At 43.4% G+C, this 10953-nt stretch overlaps 1 protein-coding gene across 1 annotated transcript in view; it reads left to right on the forward strand.

Moving 5' to 3' along the window:
* The window catches only part of LOC126457009 (organic cation transporter protein-like), a 161732-nt gene extending 151139 nt beyond the window's left edge, over window positions 1-10593 (forward strand). Inside the window, exons 9-10 of the mRNA XM_050092978.1 lie at window positions 1408-1580; window positions 7646-10593. Of these exons, the coding sequence (XP_049948935.1) occupies window positions 1408-1580; window positions 7646-7892 (420 nt within the window). The 3' untranslated portion in view covers window positions 7893-10593. The remainder of the gene's footprint in view (window positions 1-1407; window positions 1581-7645) is intronic.
* Window positions 10594-10953: the final 360 nt, after the last annotated feature.

Raw genomic sequence — 10953 nt, forward strand, 5'->3', positions numbered from 1 at the left:
AAATGCAATACGAAAACAAAGGAAGTAGGTTACAGTACACTTGTTCGCCCACTACTTGAATACTGCTCACTGCTGTGGGATCCGTACAAGATAGGGTTGATAGAAGAGATAGAGAAGATCCAACAGAGAGCAGCGCGCTTCGTTACAGGATCATTTAGTAATCACGAAAGCGTTACGGAGACGATAGATAAACTCCAGTGGAAGACTCTGCAAGAGAGACACTCAGTAATTCGGTTCGTGCTTTTGATGAAGTTTGGAGAACATACCTTCACCGAGGAGACAAGCAATATATTGCTCCCTCCTACGTATGTCTCGCGAAGAGACCATGAGGATAAGATCAGAGAGATTAGAGACCACAAAGAGGCATACCGACAATCTTTCTTTCCACGAACAATACGAGACTGGAATAGAAGGGAGAACCGATAGAGGCACTCAAAGTACCCTCCGCCACACGCCGTCAGGTGGCTTGCGGAGTATGGATGTGGATGTAGATGTACTCGGTCCATATCTTTCTGGTGACATACTGTAGCTCTACTGAACGTGATAGGTAGTGTCGGAAGTTCCATGCGGATTTTCGCGGATGATGCTGTAGTATACAGAGAAGTTGAAGCATTAGAAAATTGCAGCGAAATGCAGGAAGATCTGCAGCGGATAGGCACTTGGTGCAGGGAGTGGCAACTGACCCTCAACATAGACAAATGTAATGTATTGCGAAAACATAGAAAGAAGGATGCTTTATTGTGTGATTATATGATAGCGGAACAAACACTGGTAGCAGCTACTTCTGTAAAATATCTGGGAGTATGCGTGCGGAACGATTTGAAGTGGACTGATCATATAAAATTAATTGTTGGTAAGGCGGGTGCCAGGTTGAGATTCATTGGGAGAGTCCTTAGAAAATGTAGTCCATCAACATAGGAGGTGGCTTACAAAACACTCGTTCGATCTATACTTGAGTTTTGCTTACCAGTGTGAGATCCGTACCAGGTGTGGTTGACAGAGGAGATAGAGAAGATCCAAAGAAGAGCGGCGCGTTTCGTCACAGCGCTATTTGGTAAGCGTGATAGCGTTACAGAGATGTTTAGCAAACTCAAGTGGCAGACTCTGCAAGAGAGGCGCTCTGCATCGCGGTGTAGCTTGCTGTCCAGGTTTCGAGAGGGTGCGTTTCTGGATGAGGTATCGAATATATTGCTCCCCCCTACTTATACCTCCCGAGGAGATCATGAATGTAAAATTAGAGAGATTCGAGGCTTTCCGGAAGTCGTTCTTACCACGAACCATACGCGACTGGAACAAAAAAGGGAGGTAATGACAGTGGCACGTAAAGTGCCCTCCGCCACACACCGTTGGGTGGCTTGCGGAATATAAATGTAGATGGTGTGAATGTCCGGGTGTCGGTCTCTGCAGGCTGTGGTGAGTCCGGTACTGCCGCTGATCGTGTTGGGCGCCATCGGCGTGGTGGGCGGCGCGCTGTCGCTCTACCTGCCCGAGACGCTGGACAAGGAGCTGCCGCAAACGCTGCGCGACGGGGAGCAGTTCGGCCTGGGGCAGCGGCTGCTCGACTTCCCCTGCTGCGGAAAGTGAGTACAGCCTCGTGCCGGCACAACTTTCCAGTATCCACCACCTAGTCCGGATGGAGAAAGGGGCAACTGCTGATCAGTGTATCACAGTTAAAGGTAAAACCTTCGGCCGCGTGTTTGAATCTCTTCATTTACTACGGTCACTACAAAAGAAATGCAAACTATTTATTTAAAAATGCACATTTTATTCTACATGTTTGAAAGTTTTACAGTGTTTAGATACATCCTTTAGGAACAATATTTTCATTTCTCCACATAATTTCCATCCCTCTCAACTGCCTTACGCCATCTTGGAATCAGCGCCTGTATACCCGCACGGTAAAATTCTGGACCAACCTGTTGAAGCCACTGTTTGGCAAAGTGCATAATGGCGTCATCATCTTCAAACCTTGTTCTACGAAGAGAGCCTTTCACTTTCCCAAAGAGATGGTAGTCACACGGAGGCAGGTCAGCACTGTAAGGCGGGTGTTTCAGTGTTGTCCATCCGAGTTTTGTGATCGCTCCCATGGTTTTTTCACTGACATGTGGCCGTGCACTGTCGTGAAACAGCAAAAAATCCTGCTTTTACCCATGTGGTCGAACACGACTCAGTCGAGTTTGAAGTTTCTTCAGTGTCGTCACATATGCATCAGAATTTATGGTGGTTCCACTTGGCATAATGTCCACAAGCAAGAGTCCTTCGGAATCGAAAAACGCCTCAGCCATAACTTTTCCAGCAGAAGGTGTGGATTTGAATTTTTTTCTTGGGTGAATTTGCATGATGCCACTCCATTGATTGCATCTTCGTCTCTGGTGAAAAATGATGGAGCCTTGTTTCATCACCTGTCACAATTCTTCCAAGAAATTCATCTCCACCATTCTCGTACTGTTCCGAAAGTTCGCTGCATACCGTTTTTCTTGTTTCTTTGCGAGCCACTGTCAACATCCTGGGAACCCACCCGGCACAAACCTTTTTTAACGCCAACACTTTCAGTATTCTGCAAACACTTCCTTCCCCTATACCAACTTAGCGTGACAATTCGTTCACTGTGATGCGTCTGTCAGCAGTCACCAGTTCGTTGACTCACTGCACATTGTCTGGAGTGTGTGCAGTACGAGGCCTGCCGCTGCGAGGACAATCTTCAATATTGCCGTGCGCACTTTCATTACGTAACCTGCTTGCCCACCGACTAACTGTACTTCGATCGACAGCAGCATCTCCATAAACATTTTTCAACCTCTTGTGGATGTTTCCCACTGTCTCGCTTTCACAGCACAAGAATTCTATGACAGCACGTTGCTTCTGACGAACGTCAAGTGTAGCAGCCATCTTGAAGACATGCTGTGACGGCGCCACTCACGGCAACAGGTTGAACTAAGTTTGAAAACAAGCGGGAAGGATGTGTCTACACGCTGTAAAACTTTCACACATGCAGAACGAAAACTGTATTTTTACAAAAATAGTGTGCATTTCTTTTGGAGTGACCCTCATAGAAGCGACAGATTTCGGTGCCAAACTGTACCGATAATAGAGGGGCCTGATGTCGGTGCAATGCGTCACCAAAATCTGTCGCTTCTAAATAGAGAGATTCAAACACGAGCTGAAAGTGTTACCATTAATTCTCAAATCTTGTTGTACAGACACTGTATCCAGTTAGAAAGGTGTCCCTAGGTGTCGTATCTGTTTCTTTCTCCAGTTTAGCTTATCAAATGTATCTCTGTGTGTGTGTGTGTGTGTGTGTGTGTGTGTGTGTGTTTGCGGTAATAGCAGCATATAACCGGTCTTCAGCTGTAACGGATTTTTTCATCACCAGATTAACCTTCCTATTAAAACCACTGTAAACACCCGATTCCTGAAGTAACCCTTTTTTATTGCTGTTATTTTCAACGATAAACGTAGAGTTTGAACAAAGGTCGAATAATTCTAATGAAGGTGAAAGAGTAGATCTCGATCGATATGATCGATATGACCTGGTGGTCAAGGAAGGCAGAATTCGGTTATGATTGTGGACGGCGCCGTAATCAGTTGCTGCTGGTTGGCTTTTCTTTTAATCACACACAATTTATTTAAAATCAACAACAAATTAAAATAATGTTAATAATTTAAGAATTGTTGCACGGCTGAAGGCCTTAATAGCAATAAATTAAGAACTGATTAAACTTGCTGCAACTTACAATTACAGTTATTAAAATATTAAAGACAAGTAACCAAGGTCTTAAAGCTCGCTGCAAAAATACAATTGCGATATTAAAATTTTATGACAAGTAACGACACTCAGGGCTGAAGGCCTTAATGGCAATAAATTAAGAATTGTTTCACGGCTGAAGGCCTTAATGGCAATAAACTAAGAATTATTTAACTTGTTGCAATTTACAAACTACAGTTATTAAAACACTGAAAACAAGTCACCAAGGTCTTAAAGGTTAACTGATAAAATACAATTGACACATTAGAATTTTAAGACAAGTAGCGACAGTCACGGCTGAAGGCCTTTAATGTCAGGAATGGCAATTATTAAAAAATTTAACAAACATACTGTCAAACAGCAAGGCAACAGCAAAAGTCAATTTAAACGACGGGCAACTGATTACCAAACAGGTGAGACAAAATGATAGTAAACTTGCTAGCACAACCGTTTAAACTTGCTGTAACACCAAGAATGGCAATTATATTAAAAAAATTTAGAAGCATACAATTAAACAGCTTCCGAAAGGAGAAAGGATTCACTACTACCAGAGTAGAAGAAACACCAACCGACCTACAAATCAAGGAAACTGTCAAAACCACACGCCTTACCGGACAGCAGCGGCAAGGCGAGGAAACGTGCACTCCCATTACCTATACTAAACTCCAGGGCAGGTAACTGGGGCGTTAGCGGCCACCAGGCAGGAAAAATACCGCTGGTTTAGCTTAACAAATAGTAACACATAGACTGCATCAATTAGTAACAAGAAGTTGAGGAAAGCTAATTAGATCCGCCTTCCCCAAGCATTCCACTCGTTGCTCTTCATTTCGGCGACACTGCGAGCAGCAACAAGAACCCAAATCACTGGAGAAGCGCGAGATCTCAAAGTGGTGGAGGTTTCACTACTAGGATTAAAATCCACTTAACTTAAAGCTTGTTGGACCCGGTTGACGACCAGGTCGTGTACCCCCGCGACCACAGCCCTTCCTTCTGGCAGTGCACGTGTGCCGCCAGCAGTCCCGGCGTGTTCTCGCACTGCACTCTTGGCTCCTTCACAGTCCCCAACCGAACTGCTCACTCACACGACCCGGAAGAACAATGACGTCACCCCAAAGATAGGGCCACAGTTACTACATATCGATAACGCCGCTGCTGCCACTAGCGGACAGGCTTGCAAAACCAAGTGGCGCCATTCAACACAACAAGAAGACCAGCAAGCGAACCATGTCAACTAAAGGATACAGTCCGGCCTTCAACAGAGGACGGAAACCCGTAACAGCACCAACGCGAGCCGCAGCACGGCTCTGAGGGTGTGGCAGTAATTGGTCACTGTGTCTCCAGCGAGGAAGAAAAGCGCAGCGATGGAGAGAGCGGATGGTCACAAGTACACGACTTCCTTGCATAATACTTTCGGATATCAATTTCTCGCGTTGAAGCAACCACAAAATTAAGAGTTCAGTTATATCCCAAGTCATGGGTATATCAATCAAATATATCTTCTCTTTCAAGGGACATTGTGAAAGTTTTCTCCTTATATGATGTCTCAAGTTTGTAGTCCCTCCCCCCGTATTTTACCCTTTGAAGCAAGTAGAGCATTTTACTTCACTGTAATCACACGTCGTAAAATACTTCCAAACTAGGGATGATGGCATTCTGCAGTACAACGGATGTCGGTGAACGACTATCAGAAGCTATTGAGTAGACGAAGTGGTGCACACTACATGAGCACGTATACCGTCTAATACGCCACACCACACAGCAACGTGTACATTACTGTCTCAGCAATCCTGTATCGATTCTTCTGTCACTATCAATTTCAGACTGGCGGCGTTCTTATTACAGTACCACTGATCGCGTTTCCGTTTTCTGTAATAAAACAATATTTCGAAGCAACGGAAATTTAAGAATAAACATTGTTGTTGTTGTTGCTGTGGTCTTCAGTCCTGAGACTGGTTTGATGCAGCTCTCCATGCTACTCTATCCTGTGCAAGCTTCTTCATCTCCCAGTACCTACTGTAGCCTACATCCTTCTGAATCTGCTTAGTGTATTCATCTCTTGGTCTCCCTCTTCGATTTTTACCCTCCACGCTGCCCTCCAATACTAAATTGGTGATCCCTCGATGCCTCAGAACATGTCCTACCAACCGATCCCTTCTTCTAGTCAAGTTGTGCCACAAGCTCCTCTTCTACCCAGTTCTATTCAATACCTCCTCATTAGTTATGTGATCTACCCATCTAATCAGCATTCCTCTGTAGCACTACAATTCGAAAGCTTCTATTCTCTTCTTGTCTATACTATTTATCGTCCACGTTTCACTTGCATACATGGCTACACTCCATACAAATACTTTCAGAAACGACTTCATGACATTTAAATCTATACTCGATGTTATCAAATTTTTCTTCTTCAGAAATGCTTTCCTTGCCATTGCCAGTCTACATTTTATATCCTCTCTACTTCGACGATCATCAGTTATTTTGCTCCCCACATAGCAAAACTCCTTTACTACTTTAAGTGTCTCATTTCCTAATGTAATTCCCTCAGCATCACTCTACTTAATTCGACTACATTCCGTTATCCTCGTTTTGCTTTTGTTGATGTTCATCTTATACCCTCCTTTCAAGACACTGTCCATTCCGTTCAACTGCTCTTCCAAGTCCTTTGCTGTCTCTGAAAGAATTACAATGTCATCGGCAAACCTCAAAGTTTTTATTTCTTCTCCATGGATTTTAATACCTACTCCGAACTTTTCTTTTGTTTCCTTTACTGCTTGCTCAATATACAGATTGAATAACATCGGGGATAGGCTACAACCCTGTCTCACTCCCTTCCCAACCACTGCTTCCCTTTTATACCCCTCGACTCTTATAACTGCCATCTGCTTTCTGTACAAATTGTAAATAGCCTATCGATCCCTCTATTTTACCCCTGCCACCTCCAGAATTTGAAAGAGAGTATTCCAATCAACATTGTCAAAAGCTTTCTCTAAGTCTACAAATGCTAGAAACGTAGGTTTGCCTTTCCTTAATCTTTCTTCTAAGATAAGTCGTAGGGTCAATATTGGGTCCCGTGTTCCAACATTTCTACGGAATCCAAACTGATCTTCCCCGAGGTCGGCTTCTACCAGTTTTTCCATTCGTCTGTAAAGAACTCGCGTTAGTATTTTGCAGCTGTGACTTATTAAACTGATAGTTCGGTAATTTTCGCATCTGTCAACACCTGCTTTCTTTGGGATTGGAATTATTATATTTTTCTTGAAGTCTGAGGGTATTTCGCCTGTCTCACACATCTTGCTCATCAGATGGTAGCTCGTTTGCAAAAGAAAAAAAAGTCTGATTTGAAAACAAAAAATTTAGCATTGCTGCTGTGGTAAATTGACATGCTGTTTTTTTTATCCGTTACTAGTAAAAATGAAAAAAGCTGTTATAACTGAGACCAAACAAATACCGTAAAGCAGCAGTTATTCAGAACAAAAATTCGAGTATAGGTGTTCCCAATCCTTAATATGTGTGTATGTGTGTGTTATGTGTTTTGGTGGGTATGGGTGGGCAGATAGCTAGTTGGGCAGATGGGGAGATTTATGGGTGAGTGGGCATGCGAGAGTTTTCGTGTGTTGGAGAGTGGAAGTGGTGAGTGTGGTTGTTAAGAAGTGTGGTAGTGTTGGTGTATGGAGGTGTCAGTGTGTGGGAGTATTGAAGTGTGGATTTTTAGAGTATGGGAATATGGGAGTGTGGATGTGTGGGAGTGTGAAGGTTCTTTGGTTGTGTGAACGTTGTGTGGTAGTTTGGGAATAACTGTTCACGTAAACTTGTAATTTTAATACAGCAATATTCTGTAACTAGATTGTTGCAAACGCAATAAAACAGAGACTGACCGACGCCTGTGCTGTGTGTCCACAGAAAACCAGAAGCGAAGGACGCAGCAGCGGCGGTGGAGACGGGCAAAGAGGCGTCACCGCCGGCCAGCCCGTTCCAGCGAGGCCTGGGCAACCGCGCCTCGCTGAGAGCCTCCATCCGCGGGGAGACCTACCGCTCCAGCATGATCCTGCGCTCTTCCGTGCGCTCGCGCCGCGCTGCCTCGCCGCCAGATGCCAGCACCGCCGCAGGCGCAAGCGCTGGCGCCGCCACGCAGCCCGACGCCGTTTGATGAGGCGGAGCAGACCAGACAGCCCTCTAGCGTCGCTGCGTCGCAGCACTCGGAGAAGTTAAACACTTGCCGTCCTCTGCTCTCCCTTGCCCTCTCCATCGCTGTCTCGGGCTATATCGGTGGAAGAATAACCAGCGTATGGATCTCTCGTACACCAGTCTCTGATTCGAGCCACAGCTGACGCTAGTGTTTTCAGTTCCTAAGATCCACGCCCTCCCTTCTCCTTTCATGTTTAGGAAGCTGGGTGGAATAAAGGTTTATATAGACTCACTATTTTGGCCGGCAGGTCCCGTCGGCCTTCGCTGCCGACTGATGATTCTCTAGCTAAAGCATCATTGTATGTCAGCATGCATACCGCGCTCCCGATCCTTAATGTCGCATTTAGGACCAAAGCCAAAACTGCTTCTACAAGTAGCTCATCAGTCATCGCCAAGGAGCCTCCCACCAATGGAAAATTCTCATCAGTACCGGAAATGAAATCCCGTTAAACAGATGTCGGTCAAGTGGGCTAGCTGCTCGGCTATGGCGGTGGACAACATTCTGATATCCTTCTCAAAAGTTTATTATCTTCAACATCAGATGTGTGCCTACCCCGCCGCTAAAATTCTTTTTCAGCACAAGACAGAAATCGATGTTTTAAGCACTTACGCAGATGCAATGTTCTTCTTTTGTGAACTTACGATTGCGTTCCTTTCATACACTTTCTGAGTCTGAGACTATCTCTGCACACATTTAATATTCACAGTAAGTGTTACAGAGCGTATTACTATGTATTAAAACTGAATATTGTATCAAACATGAAACCACACAGTCTATGCTTTGACCATAACAGACGCGGGTAGACTCAGGAAAAGTGAGATATTTCTTTAGTTTCATCACGGTCCTATACACGAGCTATTTAATTTATGTCAGTCAGTTCTCCCAGATGCTCTCCGCCAATAACATGGCAAATATAAACAACTTAGTTTAAAAGACTAGAAGCCACCGGTGATAGAGTATCGTACTTTCAACATCTTTGATAGAATTGTGGTATTTAATGTTTGTGTGGCTGCATAAGTTTTCTCGCTGACAGAATATAATATTTTGATCGTATTGGACAATGTTGTTAGGCAAAGTTTCAGTACCTTTACCAATGTAAACACGTTACTGGAACAAAGTATATACGAAAAGAAGGGACTGGCCTTCCTGTAGGTATTATTTCGTAAAGTAGGCCAACTAAAATTCGTATTAGAATATGTACACGCCGATAACTTTTCTACTCATAAAACTGCCTACTGCTCTGTACGTCTGGATGTATTTCGTAATCACCACAGGCACCGCCGAGGAGGGAAGCTGGTATTTACTTGTAAAAGCGAAATTAAAAACTGTTTGCATCATCTAAACAAAATGTGATTAGCATTTCTGGAAAATATCATCGTCTATACCATAGCGATAGTATTTGGCACAGTCAGATGACAAATGCAAAGCACGTATGCGAAATATTAGCACAAGAAGTTAACCTGCGTATTACTTTGCGCCCAAAATCCCACTCATTACTCAGTATGCTGGGAAAGCCTGGAAATTCACTGTGTGAGTGAGAAGCATCTGAAGCTAAACTGTAAAATCTCGTGTGGAAACCAAATCACAATGCTTCGACGGGACTGTCCAACGACACACATTAGCATTTCTTAGGTTACTAGACTACTCTGATCTCCTCGATAAACAACATTTCTCAAAAGCAAGATTGCTCCGTAAAATAAGTACTTTTCTTCTCCCCCGGCGTCGTGCAGTTCTGCCGCAGATTCTTTAGTTTTCGTGCACAACATTCATACGCTTAACAGCTCAGCTATCAACGATTTCTCCGTATCTTTTCTTCATATTTGTAACACACGCCTGTTTTTCTCAGGGTGCTATGAAGGCAACTGAGCACGAAGTTACATTTGAAAATTTATCTCCCACGGTGTTCCATTTACGGAATGAACGCAGATTGTCATGCCTTCAGTGGTAGCTGTCTAGCTTAATCAGGAAACTGCTGAAAATTCTAGTTCTCTGGCTTTCGAGCAGCAAGCCCTTTCGAGAGATCGAGGGTCGTCCCAACGTGGCGCGACAAATTCTCATAGTTTCCTATAGTTGAAGCTCAGTTCTGGCACAATTGAAACGACCACGCAGTGTGTGTTATGAGAGTTTGATTACTTCCTTTACGTGTTCGTATTTTTCTTCTCTTTCCTCCTTGCAGTCTATGGAAAACAAGTCACGTGCTCACTCTAACACACTATTGTGTGCACATATCCTCAGGTTATCATTTGTGGTGGCATGTATTTGCTGTTACTTAAAAATTGTTGTGAGGATACCATCTCGAATTAACGACTGGTGACAAAGAATGCGTGATCGAGGAACATGCGTTGATACGCCGAGACCCTACGTTTGCCCTATGCCACACCATTGCCCTTCAGACGTTCCGGCAACTCGTTCTGTGAAATTCGGGCGACCTCCATCGCACAATGGGTAGTCAGAGCGATGAGCTAGAGACAGATCTAAATACAGTATTGTTCCTGTAACTGGACGTAAGACGTCCAAGAGATACGCCGCAATTCTTGTGGTTAGAGACACTAGTCATTTTTATGTATTTAAAAAATTCTAATATTTAAATGTAAAAACTGAAACTGTGTTTGTTATTCAAAGGATAAATTTGGAGATTACAACAAAGATTCTCTGTATATATGTGTACTTATATTATTTAAAAATTATAAATGCTTCAAATGATGAAGACATATAAGATAAATAAAAGAAATATAATCTATTTTTCTGAAATATCATTTATACAGTTATTTCTAGAAAGTAACAGATTATCTGATGATAATGTAACGATAAATTGTTCAGTAACGATGTATGTCACCCCATGATACCTCAGTTGCTTAGAATACTACAGACGATAGGAAAATTGTATGCATACATCAAAAACTTGTCATTAATATTCATCGTAGAATATGCTCCAGTAAGGGGGTATTCACTATGAATAACACTTAGAAAATCTTTTGGGACGAGTTTCTCGCACTAAAACAAGGGGGGAAAGGCCACTCAG

This window comes from Schistocerca serialis, chromosome 2, assembly GCF_023864345.2.
Source record: "Schistocerca serialis cubense isolate TAMUIC-IGC-003099 chromosome 2, iqSchSeri2.2, whole genome shotgun sequence".
In the NCBI taxonomy this organism is placed as follows: Eukaryota; Metazoa; Arthropoda; class Insecta; order Orthoptera; family Acrididae; genus Schistocerca; species Schistocerca serialis.